The sequence below is a fragment of the Apis cerana genome, linkage group LG1 (assembly GCF_029169275.1).
Source record: "Apis cerana isolate GH-2021 linkage group LG1, AcerK_1.0, whole genome shotgun sequence".
Lineage (NCBI taxonomy): Eukaryota > Metazoa > Arthropoda > Insecta > Hymenoptera > Apidae > Apis > Apis cerana.
Window position 1 is genome coordinate 9,150,519 of NC_083852.1, and position 19,164 is coordinate 9,169,682.

Genomic DNA, 19,164 nt, shown 5'->3' on the forward strand with positions numbered 1-19,164 from the left:
TTAATCGAATGAAAATTGACACTCTCTAATGATACTTATTTATGATATTCCATTTTCCAATTCTCTAAAACACGTTAAAAATAAGAGATTTTTTTTTATATTAAAGATATAAAAAATTTTCTCTGATAAAAATCGAATAAAATACTTTAGAAGATATTTTCTAGATATAATTATAAAGGATCCAATTTTCAATCTAATTACGGACATATCAATTATTATTTCGCAACACAACGAAAGAGAACGAAAAATTAATTTTCCACGCCGAAACAACGGTCCAAATTAAACATTTTGAAAATAGTTAATTAAACCTTCCAATTTGCGATGCTCGCCATCGTTACGTATGTCGATCATCGTCTCGACAGGGCCACACTCAAAGAAATTCAGTTTGGATCATTTTGAGAAGAAGGCTAACACAAAATTGCGGAAACGTAACGAGGAATGGCGGGATGCCGTTTACATCGATGATGCGCCAATCAACGGACCTAACCTATACATAATCCTCATGGGTTTCCACGATCCAGATTTACTTGGACAATTGAAAAGCATTGGCGTGCCGATATGTTGCATGCTGCAGATCAAACGGCCCAACGAAGAATTGAATCGCAACATAGAGGAAGAAATAGTGGACATTGACGAAAGCAAGAAATTAGTTTTTTTCGAGAAATATACCGTGACTAAGAGCAAATTGTATAACTTTTGGACGACAGTGGAGAAACGATTACAAGAAGCCGAATTGTATCCAGAATATCACGACATTGGATTCCTTATATTCTGTCCACCGCGATATTCGAAAACCTTGGATAAGAAAGAATACGAGGCCAACAAAAAAGACATATACAACAGAGTGTCGTACATCCTGTACGATTTTTACGATCTTTACAGGCAACATGGTAATTATTTGAAAAGTATGAAGATAGAAACGAGTATTTTTGATAAGAGAATCGAGAAACCAAATATGAAAGTTTACAAATCCTTTATGGATACGTTCAATATCTTTCTCCCGGAATGTGTTTTACTTCCGTTGATAATGATTGCAATGTTAATGCAAGTTGAAGAGACTGAGAAGAAAATGAAGCAGAATATTATGGAGAAAACGAGTGATACAAGCGGTATAAGCGATATAAAGATCAAGGAAGTAAGATAATCCTTCAGTTTCTCATTCCTAACTTCACTAGATTTATAATCCAATTATATTAATTCGAACATATTTATAAGTTAAATTAATCGACTTAATTCTCCTATTTATATATATATCTAAAATTATTATTAAACCGAAATAATATTATTTTACACTGCACAGGAATATACAGAGAAAGAAGTGACGGTTGAGATAACTAGGGAATATCTGATATCCTACATCGAAGAAAAGTTAAAAACCCTCAACCTTAAATACGGCCTCGATGAAGAGAATGACAAAGATCAAATCGATTACACCGTAACCGATATCGATCTAATCCTTCACGGAAACAAGATCCTCGAGGCTATTGTCGGCATCTCCGCGATTCCTTTCTTGTCGAAACCGTCAGATTTAATCGACAATATTATATCCATATTACGGCATCCGGTTATAACGAAGGTCCATGAGAAGAACAAGATCACGGAGAAAAAATTGAACAATTATTTTCATCACATAGATAATCTTCGTTATTGCTTCGACTTATCGATAAACACGGAGAAAATCAAACATTACTTGCACATATTGATGTTCGACAGAATGTTGTTCGATTCGAAAGTTAAAACAAATAAGAGTAAAATTTTGGAAAGAATGAAGAAGGAGGATGATCCGATATACATCCAAGATTCGACAGTTACGATAAAACGTTGCAAATCTTTACCAAGCCTGTACTCAGAATCCATGTACAAAGTTTACTTTCTCAGCGATGGTAACATCGATTATGGGAAAGTGTTTCCACAAATCGTCGAATGCTCACCCCTGTTCGACCTGGTAGATCCTCGAGAATTGTTGGTTCCTGGTTATTTGGAGGAGAACGTGTTCGCCACAAGACCGACTAACAACTATCGTCTCGAAGATTTCAACGATGTCGAGCTATTACCAGAAGTGATTTTTCTTCAACTTGTTTACGAGTGTCTACTCGCTTTCGATCACATAGAATTTCGATACTTCGAACCCACGGACTCTCTGTTACTCCACTTCCATAACAAATGGAGGATCAATGATGTGAGCGAGGAGGAAAGAATTTCTAGTATCCGTACTCCGTTACGATTCGGTGATTTCTGCAAATACGTGGTGCCCGAGGAGCAGCAATGGCTGCGCAAGGAAGAGGAACAGAACAGATTGCAAACGACCAGGGAGATGGAGAGATTGATGACGAAGAGCGCGAAGATATACGACGAGACTATGTCCTTCCGCGATGAGGATTTCATTCTACCTGGGACCTTGAAGGCGAAATATGAGATCTACGATCTTAATAAGCAGAAAACCAATAGAGATTTAGGTGAGTTTCGGATGGAAATAATTAATTATCAGACTACACGCGTTAAGTTGTTGAATTGAATCGGGTAATGGGAGATTTTAATATACGAATAACAAATTTTTATTTAGTTTCGATTCTCTCGTAATGAATCTCGAGAAAAGTTATTCAAGATAATAAGAAATACGAATTTTAAGTGCAATTATGAAAAATTTCTTTGTTGAAAATATATGCTCTCGATATTGATTGAAGCAGGATCACTAGGATCCCTAAATTTTTTTCATTTTAAATTTTCATTAAATCCTTTCAAAATATTAAGACAATTTAACAACAATATTTGAACGATTTAACGCAAAAAGAACTAACTACAAAAAATTCAATTGGAGAAGCCAAGTTATCCTGCTCGAAGTTTTGAAGATTAGAAATGTTGTACGAATCATTGTACGAGAAATAGAATTTACAACAGTCTTTCATAAATACAGTGTCCTATTCCTCTACTACAAAGAGTGGGAAAAAGGATTTGAAGAAAGAGAAAAAGAAAACCGATAAATTGTCCAGTCGAAGAAGTTTAAAATCGACCGATAACGAATGGATTTCGATACAAGATTCCGAAAAAGAAAAACATTATGATTTTGTGGGCTATGCTCTTTCAGAATTACGTGTGCAAGTATCGAATCAAAAAAAGACATTTTTTTCGGCCGATGATACTTTGGTACAAGTCAATCTAGAGGATTGGTTGTACAAGAGCAAACGTTTGTACATTACTGTTACAGTGAATGGATACACTTTACGATTATCCCGTAGAATCGATATTCAGGAAAATATCGAGATACTTCACTTAACGAGTCGATTAGGAATCGTTGTTACGTTTCAAATGTCACTAAATTTCCCAGGTAAGTGTCTCGTCGTAATATATTTATCATAATGATTCGAATATATAATTAGATATAATTAAAATATCTCCTAAAGTTTAACAAAACCTATGCACGATATGAATAAAGTGACTACCAAATATTGAAACATGCATGATATATAAAGATTTATAAACTCATAAAAAAAATTATAAGTGATATAGTGATGTTCAGTATCGTGTTGACTTAAATCCATCACTCGATATATATCGTATTATACAATATTTTTGCGAGATGAAAGAAGATACTATCGATCTAAATTCGTTTTGAAGTATCAATTTTTTTCTGAATTTTTTTTTTTAAATACACATATTATTTTCTAATAATATTCCATTAATAAAAATTTAACCGATTAGTTAAATTAAATTAAGTTAAGATAAATTAAACAATTTTTGAATCAACGTATTCCTAGATTCAAAATCGTTATATTTTATTTCTATCTTGTATGAAAAAATATAAAAAAAAGTGATGACACAAAATATATTTTAATAATATAAAATTAGATTCGCACACTTTTTTGTATTTAATTTTTTCCTATGTTCCAATCATTTGGTATTATAATACTATTACTTTAGATATGACAAATAATCCTGATTCCGATTGGCAAGATTCAAAAATCGAATACAGAATCTCGTCACCCGCCGGTTTATTCATAGAACCTATAAGTGCTGATGGACCGGAAAATCCGTATTATATCAAACAATCATATTTGCGAAAAGGATACATTGACTACAAAAACAATCGTGAAATCTGTAGAAAGTTTTTGAGAAATGGAACTATTTTAAAGTGTTTAGATGATGGAACAATAATTATTTTTCGTTCTAACGGAGTGATTGTAACTTGTACATCTTTTGAGAAAATTAATAATCAAAATGAACAAGACCAAACCAACGGGAAAAACGGTACAGGTATTTACAAAGATATTAAATTGAAGGAGAAATAATATTGAGATAAATAATTATTGATATTAGCTCGTTAAAAATATATTTAAAATTAAATTATACTGCTAAGAATTTCATTTAATATTTCATTTTTTTTTAAAGATATCAAATCAAAAGAGCCAAAAAACCCAAAAGAAAAAATTAAAAAGAAGTCAAAGTTTCGTTCGACCGAGGAAGAATCAGAAGAGAAAACGACGGTGAGTGAAATAATTAACTATTAAATTTCGTTTTGAAAGAATGATCTAATAAAACAAGTTCTTGGAAAACATTGAATTCATTGGCATTCGATCAATTAATACTACAAATATTACTGAATTAAGATATAATATAATTACAAATTAAAAAGCAAAAGGCTGATATTTAATACATTTAATTCTCTTTCTCATTCTAATTGTCCTAAAAATGAAAACAAATTTTTAAAATTATAGATTTATTTCATAAATATCTAAAAAAAAAAGACAAAACTTTCATTTCAAAAATGACATGCCTTCAGAATCACCTAATATCAAACTATATCCATTTTTCTATATCCATTTTCATTTACAAAATTGAAACGAAAAAGACAAAAATCTTAAAATTATGATACTTGTAAATATTTAAAAAGAAAATATTAAAAACATATGATAAACGTTTTCGTTTTCGATTCAAAGCACGACATGCCTTCAGGAGTCTGAGGCGCAAATGACATCAAAGTCGGTCAAAGTGTCACGATACACAGTCCTGAATCACGATGGCGAACAGTACGAGGTGCACAACGACTTGGTCGTAAGTGACCACCATCGATTACTGGTGAGAATGGTATCGGACTACGAGGTCGACGAGAAATTCACGCGTCGCGCTGATGGTACCAACATGTTGCTGAATTCCAATGGAGAATTGATTGTCAGATTTCCAGGTATGTTTCAGCATGCTTGCCACTTTGCGGAACGGATTCCAATTTCTGCACCCTATTGTACGATTTCAATGAGATCGGAATTTGTAAGCCACGTGGAAAATCAATGCTCGATGAACGAAGATGACAATTTACTTTAGAATCATTATCTTTAATGATATACGATGATTAGAAAATATATTTTTCGATGAAACGCACTTTTATCGTGTTTTATATTTTATTTCCGTAACATCTAATTTTTATACTTATATAAAGATACCATTAAATGACACCAAATATAATGAATTTAGATTTAATTAATTCTTAAATGCCGTAATAATTAATTATAATTAGACGAAATTACTTTAAATTACGAAGAGCGATTATCAAACTAGCGAAAGTTTGTGATCTTTATTCTAAATTTCCCTTCTCTCGAGTGAAAAAAGAAAAAATAAAATTAAAAGCTAGTAGAATCATTATATGAAAGTGCAATCGACGCGCTTTGCTTCCCGTGTAAGTTCCTCAAACGTTTGTAGAAACTGCATTCAACCGAGCAAACAAAATACGGTGGAGATGAGGAAAGTTCAGATGAAAGTTTATGAACTTGGCTTTCGTATAGGTTATGCGAAAATACCTTGTATAATACAACGTGGCCTACAAATCGTTGCATGATTTTACAACAACTGTAAGATAAATATTTACCACTGTGAAGTTTGATAACGCTAAATCATCGTGACACGTTTGACAAAATAACATGTATCTATGTAAAATGGATCGATATCAAAAAAAAAAAAAGAATTTATTTGTTATCAAACATAGAAAAAGAATATTAAATTTTCAATCCATATCGATATTTATTCATAAACTTTCGATATTTTGATATTTTTACTTGTGAGAAAAATAATAATCAATTTTAAGTTATCAATTAAAATTATATTCCTATAGTTTAAAGAGTTTAAAAAACTTATATATTTTTCTATATCGAATATTTTGATATATGGAAAATACATATTAGTATGTTTTATTAATATGTTTTATCGATACTCATGAAAGTATTCAGTTTATTTTATTTATAAGCGATTCATGGAAAGATATAAAACTCAGGAAAAATTTTATCGGTGGCAAAACTGGTTTCAGATAAACGTGACTTGCAGCTATGCAAGACTTGAAATATTTGGATGTACGTATCTTGACTTTTCAGTTTATGAAGTTTATGAATAAATACATAAACTCTTTAATAAAACGAATCTACCATTTTACCGTTATCTTCTTTCATTTCTATATTTATTTTCTTGATGACAAATTTTTCATCGTAGATATTTTTCAACATCACTATTAACAGAATTAACCATTGTAATTTCATAATTGAATTAATGAAATTTTTTCAACGATTGAAATATAAATCTTCTTTTTTCAAAAATTATCTATATGTAGAGAAGAATTAATTAACAATATTTCTTTGTTGGAGTTCCTTGAAAACTAGCTCTGAGAATTTGGACAAAATTTCATTCTATATTTTTTATTTATTTTCATATATAAATTAACTATCTACTGAAAATTCATTTGTAATTCATTTTTAATTAACCAATTTCATTTATATTTATAAATGTTTCAATTTGTTTTGATTTATTTCTGTAAAAATTTTGAAGAAACATTCTGTAGTTATCGATCCTATTCTTACATTAATCTTATATTTTCTCTTTTCTCATCTGATGATTTTCGATCGATTAATCGTTTTCCACGCGAGAGATTAAAAAAGAATCTCATATTAAGAAGAAAAAAATCTCTACATATAACCATTATAAAAATGATTTTAAAAGTTTTATAGACATCAGAGATCTTATGTAATACGAAGTTTCCATGTTTTCAGATAATACGTGTATCACGACCAGTTATATCGTAGAAGAGGAACCAGTGACGTGTGAATGGACGGAAGAAGAAATCCAACAATACGCATCATCGGGCAAAGAAAGTAAAGAAGAAAAGAAAGAAGACGATGAGGATATGAATTCCATGGTTTTGATAAAGAGACACATAGATTACAAGAAAAGAATAAACGAGTTATTGACCGACAACACTTTCGTCTCCGTTCTATTGAAGTGTCGGATGGAACACAAGAACTATGCTACGGTGTGCTATGATCAGTCAGCACTTAGCTGCACTTTATCAATGCCCGACGATCTCCAAATCAGAATATCGAGGGAAGGTCATTACGAAGTTTCGATGGCGGATGGAATTAATCTAAATGTAATCAAAACGAGTTAGATGAGATTCGTTCGAAAGCGAATATTTAATGTAGTAAACTCGAGCAAAGTTTAGATATATATATACATATAGATTGACAATTTTTATGAGAAATTACGATTAAATTTAATTTCGAATCAATTTGAAAATAAAACTCTTCAGAATTGTTTTTGAGAATACTTTTGCGAGTAGATACAACGAGAATAATTGTCTGACATGCTAATCCATTTGAGAAACTCTCGAGACTGAAGAATATTTTGTTTGCAAATAGACATGATGTTGAAAACAGGTATCCAATTATTAAAAAAAAAAATACTCTCGAAAACAATCATTGAAAGTTTCAAAATTAATTTTCAATTCTGTTGCTGTTAAAAAAACAATCTTTTAAATCAACGACTGTGAAAGTTTAATCTACAAGTATCCTTTTTTCGATAGGTCACCGAAGACAAAGTATTGTTCAAGGGGAACATGTGCAACATATGCGGCAATCAGTCAACATCCACGTATTATTTCTTCCCTTTCATGGTATCAGACATCCTATTCAGCACCATCGACGTCTTCGGCAACATATTCGAAGTGAAAAGTGACGGGAATACGAGTCATTATCGGAATTTTGAAATTTTGAAATATCAAAAACAATGCGCCGATAATTTAAGTGAAGGAGAAGAATCTTACGAAGAAAGATTCGAGGAAGGAATGCTCGAATCTTTTTGCAATCACGAGACACTCAACTTCAAGGCAAACGGTCTTAAGTACAGGATATTTGCGATGAATCGAGATTTCACGGGTTACGAGTACATTCATCGTCTCGTTAGAAATCAAATAGAGTTGATGGCAATGATCGATAAAGATACGAGTATAATTTCGTATCCAAATCCGTATCACTCGGCACTTCATCGCCTTGTCATGTTTTACCCTGTGTACCCAACAAAGATTACACTGGAATTTCCGGTTAGATTAATTGCCTCTATTAATTTTGAATATTTTAACGAAATGATATAATTTACCTAATAATTATACAACGAATTATATTTATATTTAATTCTGCATTTATGTACCCATTCTGTATCTATAGATTCTTACTTAGTTTTAGCAACGTAGATAAAACAAAGAAGATGAAACATAATAGAGGTTTGTTTGTTCTTGATTCGTCTTTGAAGACGAGGAAATAATTGAGAATCGTTTATTTTCTCATTATCTGCATTTATTCTGCAAACTTTGAGATCAGAATGATTTCGTATTTCGTGAATCATGAATTTTAGTTTACAGTAATAAGAATAATAATAGAAAATAAATCTGACATCTGTCATATTAACAATTTTGATAGATCTCGTTTAAAAATAAAAATAAAAGAAAAAGAACTTGAGATCACAATAGAAGAAAGATATTTTCATGCTTTTAATTAAATTTCCCGATTGAAATACAAAGATACTACTTAATTTTCCATTATCTTGTATTACCTGTTATACGCGATAAAAAAAAATCTCAAAATTTTTTACTAGAAATTCGTGCTTTCATAGAAAAGAATAATAATTGTGAAATATAAAATATACTTTGATAATGAAATTTGTAAAATTATCGAAAGAAAGAAATTAACTTATTTACAAAATAATAATAATAATAATCTCTTTCGATATTTATTGAATCCCAACCAGGATTTTCACTTGAAGCAAAGGAACTTCGATAGAAGAGAAATATTACGAAGCACTTATTCAATACCGTATGATTGGCTGTTTCCATTTGGAAGGAATGATAATGGTATTTGGAAAAATACCCACGATTTGCCTCTAATGGACCATACCAAAGCTCCACCGAAATTATTGTATATTCGTATTTTGCGTGGCTTCAAGGAACCAAGTGGAAATGCGGTGATCGATATCCAAAGAGCCCTTGGACGCTATTGGATGTCTGTTAGTGAATTAATGTCCTTTTTACGAAGCTACCACTGCCAGATGTTCCAATTAAATTTATCGGGCCGGTCACGTTTTCTTTTGCATATTATGCAAAGTTATCAGGGTTTATGCCGTTAAAATTATTCGGTTAGATAACGTTACACGGTCAAAACGCTTCCCTTCCGGGGAATTTAACTGATTGAAACGTCACGAAAATAATTACAAATGCAGATAAAGATAAGAAGCAGATTTGAATAAATTTCATTCCAAATGAAGATAAAAATTAGGAATTTTAAATGATGAATTACGCGTATAATTATTCGTATAAATATGTGAAATGTTTTGTACATTTTGCGATACATATTTGATAATTTAATTAATATTTCACCTTTTCCCTTTAATTTTAAATTTGCATATATAACAGATTCATAAATACTGTCGAGAATTTAAATCAAAAAATTTATGTTACAACTTAACTCAAAAAAGTTTTATTCCTCCTTTTTAAATTTTTCATGAAAAATCCCTATCTGATTGTATCGCAAATAACAAAAGATATCCTGTATTTCTAAACTGAATAATTTATTCATATGTGCAGATATTAAAATACATTACATATTTTAAAAATTTAAACAATAAGTTAAACACTTATATAAAATTTACATAAAACGATAATGACCGAACATCAACGATGATATCTATTAATTTTAAAAATTTTATTCTCAGTTGATTCATAACTCCGATTTCCATCCATCTCTCATCATGGACCAAGTACCAACTTTCTCGAAGATGAAGCCAGTGTACAATTATCTCGAGGAGAATCTGCGCGAATTATCATTAGGTAACAAAAAGAAGATCAACGTCGAAATATACGAATTGGGGTTAGAGAGAGAATGGATATCAGCGAAGCCGAAGATTAAACGAAAATCGATAAAGTATGAAGAAATCCTGAAGTACAAGATCATGAAGAGAGAGGAGCTCAAATGGTACAAACGTTGCATGAGGGAAAAATTTATTCTACCTTATTTTGAGAATATTACTGGCACGTGTTTCCTCTGGATAAAGGATTGTATGGAATACGCGTTACACAATTAAACGGATTTCGATTCCTCGACTTCGATCAGATCGTGACGGAGTTTGTAATTAAATTTGGATTAACTTGTTGGTCGACACCGTGCTTTCTGCGAAATTTTTCCCGGGATTAAATCAATTTGGTCATAGAGCTTTCGTGCCGAGACCACGACTACTCGTGGACAAAAGTTCAAGAAACGAGATAAACTAGCGCGGAACTACGGCTAATAAACAACTTCCGGTGAAAATTAACTGAACGCGATTATCTCAACGAGCAAATAGCGACGAGATGTTGGAAGAAAAGGATAATAGAGGGAGGTCGACGTCGTTTGTATTCAGAAAGAGAGAAGGTTAGATAATTATGAACTGATTGTAAATTAAAATCGTAATTACATCTTTGATATATCATTTGGTCTTTGGTCTTTTGTATTAATAATTCTGATAAACGTCCCATATAAACGGAAAATTTATTTGATATACTTAATTCGTAGAGACGTTTAAACGAACCGTAAAATCCTATTATTCTAACAATTATATTAATTGTAATCTAATCAATGTAATATTACGCGTGAATAATAATAATAAAAATTTTAACCATAATTGATATGATTTTTCATCATAATGAAAATATTTAAAAATATCTTGTTTATACAAGTATATTGATTCACGTGTTTAGCCATGATTGTCTTGTTTTATTCGTCGATGAATCAAATAGAATAAATAAATACAAATAGAATAATATATTCAAAGTACGTCAATTACTCGAATTTTTGTTATTATATCGCGGATAATAAATGCCTATATTTAGAAATTCTTTAACGTTATTTTATAAATTTCATTCTTACTACCGGTTATTCAAAAGAGTTTGTCTTCTAATTGTAATTAATTCACGCGTTAGCCGGATACAAAACGATTTTAATACATCTAGATCTTTAAAACAAAGAAATACACGTTAGCATTTTCGTAATCTTCGAGAATCAAACGCAACTCTGGCCGAAGAAACGAGTATCCTTTATTCTCGCCAAGTTCCCCTCATTTGTAATCGGAACGCGAGCAACGGAAACAGAAGGAACACACTGGAAACTTGGTTTCAACTTTCAAAGTGTCCGACGCACGTATCAGACCATCACGCGAGAATTTTCGATCAGCTCCTCCTGTTTACCAACCCACTTCTACACCATTTATATAAAGCCAAACACCTCGACCCGATATCTAGCATGTTGCCAGGCATTAAAATGAATCACCGACGCGTCCCAATAATATCACTCCCGAAAACTCGATCCCTTGTATCGAGTTATGCTAATTGCCTCTCACACTACACAATACAATCGGATGTTCCCTGTTTATCGCGTGACACGTGGCCGATATTATCATATCATCGACATCAATCGAACACCAATTTAATCCTAAATTCGTCTTATAGCCTCCATTTTCGATAATGAATTTCCATTACTCATAAGAATATTAAATACGCAAAACTTACTTTGATTGTTATATATGTTGATATATGTGTTAAATGATAAACGCATATTATTATTATGCGCGAAACGAAGTAAAAACCTCTCAAACAAAGAGACTGCATTTACATTGGCTGATAGCCTTGTAAGAGTGTGGTTGGACGAACACGTTACAATAAGGTAACTTTATATTTTCAATATTGAAGAACCTGAAGAACAAACGACTCAAAAAGCGTCGAGCAAACACAAAATTCACGCTTTCTGTCCATCACAAAAACGCGGAATACGTGTGCAACTATATACAGGTAGCACACTGTTAATATTTACAAAGAGTGCAAAATTTTTAATTTTACACTTTTCTATTTTTTTAAATCTCTTAAATTTTGATATTTTGTTTGTAATAAATAAAAAGAGTATGAAAAACATACATTTTTTTAATTAATTCCTGAATCGAACGTAACATTGATTTAACGATTTGGAATTAATGGTGGATGAGTTGGGTGATACCGTAGCTTAAGATACCGGGGACATTTTCGTCTCGCATGCACGTTTTTAGCAGCTGGTGATTTCAGGACGCGTGGCAGGAATACGTGTGGAGTTAGAAAAGGGTGGTTTGGCGTCGTAAAGGGGTAACAGCCGTCACAGTACCATATGCCTGGGACATTATTCGCGAAAGTAGAGAAGACTCGTAAAAGTACGGCACACGTTTTTATACTTTCTTCCGTTTCCTTCCCTTGGTCGCGTTACCATTCTGTTTTTCCCTTCGTTCACGCGTCTCTGTGGTAGATGGGGAAGGAACGAAAGAAAGAGAAATCTCTGCTTGCTTTCTAAAAAGAAAGTCTCCCTCTGCCTGTTCGTTTTTCCGTAGCTTCGAATCTTTTTCGAGGTGTTGATGATGTTTGCCGGGACTTTATGTAATTTCATCTTCTTTTTTCTCGGTTGCAGCGACGTATTAAATGTCTCGTGAAATAAGGAACGCGATCCGTGTAACCGACGTGGCATGTAATTTCAAACATTGAAACGACGACTGCGTTGTTTTTATCGTGAAATTTCACGACAATCTGATGGACAATTGGACGAAGAACGAAAGTGTATACATTCATGAAAATTATGATGAACTTTTCTCCGTTTAAAATATCCTATTTTTCTCTTTTTATTTTTCAAGATTTGTTGCAATATAATATTTAAAGTTCCATTCACCTTTTAACTCTTCGAGAGTTATTCCTTCAAGATATCATCGTATATTCTATATTTTTTCGTGAAATAATATTTTATGCGATAGGTTTGGTGAATTGCTTTTTTTTTCATCTGGCAGATGAAATCACGTGAAATCGTTCAGAGACCGAGGGCCGACTTCGTATTTCCGGTTATCCCACACCCTCTTGAAGGATTTTGCTCACGTATTTTTAACCTATATCATTTTCCCGTCCAAAATGTCATATGATCTAACATGCAGCAAGAAAAGATCCATTCTCGTTATAAGTATTCCCTCATTGCATTTCGGTCTATCATCACGATCATTTTTTACTTCCAACTCTCATCATTAACATTTATATCGTTTTATCAAGGATGAATTGAACAAATTATGAAAAATGATAAAATTTAAAGAAAAGCAAAAAAAGAAACTCGAAACTTTGGAATATTCAATTGTATACATCACACGATGTTGTAACGTATACGTATACTAAATTATCTTCTGATATTTTATTATATTTTCTAATATTCTTTTTAATATTTAGGAACAATTAATAAAAATTAAGGCGCTAATTATCTTTTCTATTAATTTTTTAATTTTAATTTAATTAAATTTTAATTTCACTATATACCCAATAATTATAGAAAATATTCGCATTCATCTAGCCTTCCAACGAATCCTTTTTACGAAATTCTACAACTCTCCACTTCTATGACATCAAATTTATAATCAAACGAAATTACCGAAATATTACATAAAAATATCGTTATGATATCACTCAAGTATTATAACGTATAGAATAGAATAGAAACTTTTTGCAATAAGTCTCAGTTCTCTTTGTAACTCGATGTTCAATTGCTCGAAGTTTATTCGAAGGGACTGTATCGAGAACAGACGCCGAGGTAATAGACCGGAAACAAGCCTAGTAATACGTAAAATAGGAAAGAGAGGCGGAATACAGATTTCCAAATATCGCTCGAATATATCGAATCGTGGGGGAGGGAGGCTTAGCCAGGTCTTGTATACGGACGTTTACGTATCACGTTATTGGACAAAAGTTGCACCATCGGTTTTAGACGCGACGCGATCTGATTTATCGGCCGGCACAGATTTTTCGGTACGAGAGGGAGAAACTACTAGACGGGCCATTTTTCTCAGGCTGCAGCTGGATAACGCGCGACTCACCCCTTCCTATCCACGTCCCACCCCTGTATCTCTCTCTTCCTCTTTCTTTTCGCTCTTTATTTTACATCTTCCATCGCGCTTCGTCTACTTTTCTCTCTCTTTCTCTGATAACAAAATATATAAACGATTAGAAGTGAATCTATACAATCGATACTATTGACAAAATAGAGGGAACTAAAACTGCGACTATCTACATGTTGGATATACGTTAAGTTATTGTTCGAATATTTGTAATTTTTTAATTTCTATTTTTATTCATATAGAATAGTAAGATTAAGGAATAATAATCTATTTTTATTTAAATATATATATATTAAATATTCTTGAATGAAAATGAAAACTTGTAAATTTGTATCTTTTGATAATCAGAATAATTTGAATAATTGAACTAAATAAATAAAATTCGCTAATACGAACAATTTCAAATCCTAGAGATTTTTTTATTTTTACGCAAGTACAATTGTATAATAATTCTTGTGAAATTGCCTAATATAAATTAATATAAGTTTTGAATCGCTATAAATATTGATATTAAACAAAAACAAAAATATCTAAATAAAAATAAATTATTTTTATTATATTATATTATATTATTTCACAAAAAATTAATAATCGGAGAATAACACAAGTGGAATATCCGAATAAAATGAATTTGGATATTTTACCTCATAATTACTCATAGACTTAATATCAACTAGGGATAATTAACATATTATGTAAGATATTGATGTTACAGATTATACATATGATATATATGGTTATACTGATTGCCGGAGAAGAGGGATTGATTCGTTTTATTCTGGATAATTGATATTCCCAATTCGTGATCAAACGTATCCCTTGGATCACGGTTCATCCATATGCATGCAAACACGTATCAATCAATATTGTTGTGTAACGTTTTTACTTCTTCCATAAAAAATATTAATTTAATACTTTGAAATATTGTAAGTTCCCATAAATTTGTTCAATTCTATAGTTTTTTAAAATTCTATAAAAACTACAATTTCGATAAAAAATTTCGAATCGATTATCAAATGATTCTTTTTTTTTTTTGATTTTTTAAATAAAAAAAAATTTATTTTATATTTTTCTAACACATTTCTATTTCTTCGTAAAGAATAATCTTACATCACTTTCTAAATTATTTTCGAATTTTATATAAATGCTCTCCATCTTTAAGGTACACTATGTATCAATAGCAAACGAACCGATCGTTCTTTAGTTTCAGTTTTATTTGCACATTCGTCTTTATGACGATCTATTTCCGATTGAAGGGCAATACATTCTCCGCCGGATATAATGTGGCTTTCGTTCCAAAAAAGAAAAAAAAATCAAAAAATAAATTGGAAATAAATTCAGAAATATTATTTTTAGTCATTTCTATACCTCTTTTATACCTCTATTATATTTTTATTTGATATCTTCATTGTAGCTATATTGTACAAATGCCTTTTAATTTCATTGAGTTTAAAACAGAACATCGGTGCTAATTTTGTTTAATCTCGTTAAATTTACAAATGTACGCCTATTTCCCTTTGCTTCTCTTCTGCATTATCGATCGTGAAAATGATAATTTTATCTCTTTCCACCCCTGTAATCCCTCAGTTTGTGTTATCCGTGTTTATCTACGTTTTATTTTGTTCACAAATTACAAACGTAAAAACGAAGAACCACGTTGTTTACGACCGAGCCAAGAGCGCTTTGTATTCTTAATTCTCGCGAGGCGAAATTAAAGAGAAAAATAAAAATCCTGAAAATTTTATCTTTAATTCTCGATTTTTTTATAATCATTTGTCTCAAATTTATTTCTCCCCTTTCTTACCTTGCATTTCAATTTTACTTAAAATTTTATGTTACGCCGTGAAACATAATACATTAATTCTTTCAAGATATTTCTAAAATAAATAAATTCCAAATTATTGTCTATATTACTACTTCTTCCGAATTCTGAATCAGAGAAATTTCAAGAGAGTATAGAATTTTTTTTTTAAATTCACGAACGAAACAGATATTTTCGGTGTTGTTCTGTTCAAAATCGAGGTTTAAAATGATTCTTGGTTTGTTTGTTTTCAGCGCACGTAATAAGCACGCGTTTCTAGCAGCGGACCAACCAGCAAGGATTTTCCAAAGACCAACTCTAGAAAGCTATGGCTCGACCGCAGGTGAATAAGGGATGAAGAGTCGCTTTAGGATTCCTCCTACAAAAGAGGAGAGCTGGTTTAACGGCAAGCTTCACCTATACGAATTTGCATCGCGACTACGCCTGATTTTTAAATCGCGTATTACTGAAATACAGCCAGTCAAATCGCTCAATTTTTTTAATGTAAATACTTTTCTTCTTTGTCTTAATATAATTTTTTATAGTTAATATTAAAAATTTTTCCTATCTCTGAATTTTTAAATGTTCCTTATAATATTTTAACATTTTAAGTAACATCTTAGTGTCCTAGTATTCTATTATTTTAGTATCTTAGTATTTTATCTTTTCTTTTAATATTATTATTATTAGTATCTTAGAGCAATTTAAAAATATTAATTAACTAACTCTTCCTAAATTTGATTTTCTATCTGTTTGAAAAATCAACTTTTCATGCGTCGAGTTACAATGATTATTGAAAGTTTGATCACTGAAATGATTATTCTTCCAATGATTAGAAAATAAATGTCATGTTGCACATTTTCTAGCAGATTTCCATAGGTTCATAAAAGGTGTAATTACATTTAAAATTTCGTTACGGGAACGAGAAAATTTTATAGCTCTTCCGATTTCATCGAATACGATGAACAAGAGCGGAATTATTATCGCGGAGCAAAAAGTTCATTATCAGTTTTCGATTCCGAGGTACGAAAATTCGATTAAAATTGACGGTAATTAAGAGAACCACGTGCACCTCGTGTAACGATATACTGTCGACCGGCTTATAATAGCGCTGAAAATAAAGTGGAAAATTTGAGGAATTAATCGCGCGAACTCGAACTCGAACCTCGATAAAATTTAACTATAAATTTATTTTTAATTTTTTCTTCTAAATTTCTTCCTTCGATTTATTCTATAAATATTGTGATACTTTTAATTTAAAAATGAATATACATGTAACGAAGAATTTTTTTTTAAATTTTCGACATATAAAATGTAATATGCAATAAAGTATATAATAAAAATTTAAGCTTCAGAGACAACATGGCTATCCTTTAATTTTATTTGATGATATATTGAAATATTAGGCCATTCCATAAGTTCCAAAATTGTTTAAAAAAAATAATTTCAGTATATGGAAAAATAATATAATAATTTTAAATTCTTTTCCAAACAAATTTCTTGTGTCTCCAATTAAAAAACTCATTTCTGATTTGCTATTTGCCAAAAATTTTGTTAAAAATAATCAATAATATTATGATGATAATTCACAAAAATATAATATATTTACTCTATTTTGTTTTTTAATTTTTGCTATTAATGATAATATATTTTTCAACAAGGTAAAAAAAAACCTTTTTGTGATACTTAATATAAAATTTGTTTTCAAAGCTACTTATTTTTTCATTATAAATTACAATCATGATGATTTAATCTTGTTTTCAAAGCAAGCTTCCAAATAATTTTTTACTTTTGAATTTTTAAAACGATTAACTTATGGCATGACCCAATAATTCTTATCTCTGTTCGAAACCATTTTTAAAATAATATAGGGAATCGAAATAATCACCGGAAACCGTAAAAGTTGGGCAAGAATTCATCTTAACGAAAATCTCGAAATTCGGTAAGCTTCTCCAATTATCGACTTGTTACGTTCTTGTGAAGAGAAAACGGCCGTTTTGTGCCTCGAACAGTTTAAACAAGTGAAAAACTTTTGATAGCTCGGTAATAGATTCTTCAAGAGAAGCTTTACCTCCGTGAAAAAGTTGTTTCGTCTATCTCAGAAAGAAATAATTTAAAGTATCGCGATAATGAATTTTCACGATTATATCGTTGAGTAGTTTGATTTGAATATCACTCTCGATAGATATAATTACCATAATTGAATACTGCTCATTTCCATTTTAAAAGAATCTTTTTTATGACAAAGATCTTTGAAATAAATTTGAGACGAAAGATGGAAGGTGTCGTAAATTACGTATTTGAAATAACTTAAAATTATAAAAATGTTTTATACAGATCGAAATTACACGTTACAAAAATTACAAAAATTAATATTTTGAAATTTTAATTTAAGTACTTTTTTTTAAATCTTCTATTCGACAAAATTATAAAGAGACCAATGTACCAAAGATAGCAAAAGATACTTAATAATTTTAAAAGAAATTGGCTTAAATTAAATAAACGAACCAATCTGGATAAATTTTAATTCGAATTATATATTCCATCCGTTAATTCTCCAATTGGATACCAGACTGCGCATTTACAAAATTTCGAGTAGGAAGAAAATCCTAATATTATCTTCGATCGTTGAATCATCGATTCTACCCAATTTTTCGCATTTCAAAAAACTCGCCTAGTCCATGAAAAAACAATTTTCCGCGTGTATATAACCGATCTTTCGGAGTTTATCGCGGAGAAAAATTTTTTTCGCGGAAGTTAGCAAATAATTTCGTACGTGGCTCACGAAAATATCCTACGTAATAAAAATGATCATCGATAAGTATATTCAAAAACAGAAAGTTGGAGAGATAGATCGTACAAGAACGATCGTTCGTCAGCAAAAACAGAAAATAACTTGAAAACGTTATTTTGAAGGGACATGGTGAAAAATTATTTGCGTTCGTGAGAATATACACGACGGTTTTTATCAAGAAAAGCAGAAGAGGAAAGGAAGGAAATTGCTAAGTAACGTAATTCTTCAACGAAAGATAAAAGTTTCGATTGTGATCAATTACAGTTCGTCAAAATATAACGATAAGTTAAATAAATTTAAAAAAAATATAAAAGCAATTAAATGAAAAATATTTTTTTTCTAGATATCTTTG

At 30.8% G+C, this 19,164-nt stretch overlaps 2 protein-coding genes across 2 annotated transcripts; both read left to right on the forward strand.

The window, feature by feature from the left end:
- Positions 1 to 502: 502 nt before the first annotated feature.
- Positions 503 to 5,316, forward strand: LOC108002543 (uncharacterized). The gene is made up of 6 exons (XM_028669105.2): positions 503 to 1,135; positions 1,301 to 2,456; positions 2,915 to 3,325; positions 3,919 to 4,251; positions 4,387 to 4,481; positions 4,951 to 5,316. The coding sequence occupies exons 1-6, from the start codon at positions 503 to 505 to the stop codon at positions 5,314 to 5,316; spliced, it is 2,994 nt and encodes a 997-aa protein (XP_028524906.2).
- A 1,732-nt stretch (positions 5,317 to 7,048) lies between these two features.
- LOC133667407 (uncharacterized) lies at positions 7,049 to 10,694 on the forward strand. Its single transcript, XM_062085769.1, has 3 exons — positions 7,049 to 7,402; positions 9,055 to 9,309; positions 10,015 to 10,694. The coding sequence occupies exons 1-3, from the start codon at positions 7,160 to 7,162 to the stop codon at positions 10,381 to 10,383; spliced, it is 867 nt and encodes a 288-aa protein (XP_061941753.1). The 5' UTR covers positions 7,049 to 7,159; the 3' UTR covers positions 10,384 to 10,694.
- The last annotated feature ends 8,470 nt before the right edge of the window (positions 10,695 to 19,164 follow it).

Bases quoted from the DNA above. Each gene is read 5' to 3' on its own strand.
- LOC133667407 (XM_062085769.1), top strand. From the start codon at position 7,160: ATGAATTCCATGGTTTTGATAAAGAGACACATAGATTACAAGAAAAGA. The intron at 7,403-9,054 runs GTAATCAAAACG...AATCCCAACCAG, and splicing joins CGGATGGAATTAATCTAAAT to GATTTTCACTTGAAGCAAAG. The intron at 9,310-10,014 runs GTTAGTGAATTA...TTTTATTCTCAG, and splicing joins TTGGACGCTATTGGATGTCT to TTGATTCATAACTCCGATTT.
- LOC108002543 (XM_028669105.2), top strand. From the start codon at position 503: ATGGGTTTCCACGATCCAGATTTACTTGGACAATTGAAAAGCATTGGC. The intron at 1,136-1,300 runs GTAAGATAATCC...TACACTGCACAG, and splicing joins GCGATATAAAGATCAAGGAA to GAATATACAGAGAAAGAAGT. The intron at 2,457-2,914 runs GTGAGTTTCGGA...TCATAAATACAG, and splicing joins GAAAACCAATAGAGATTTAG to TGTCCTATTCCTCTACTACA.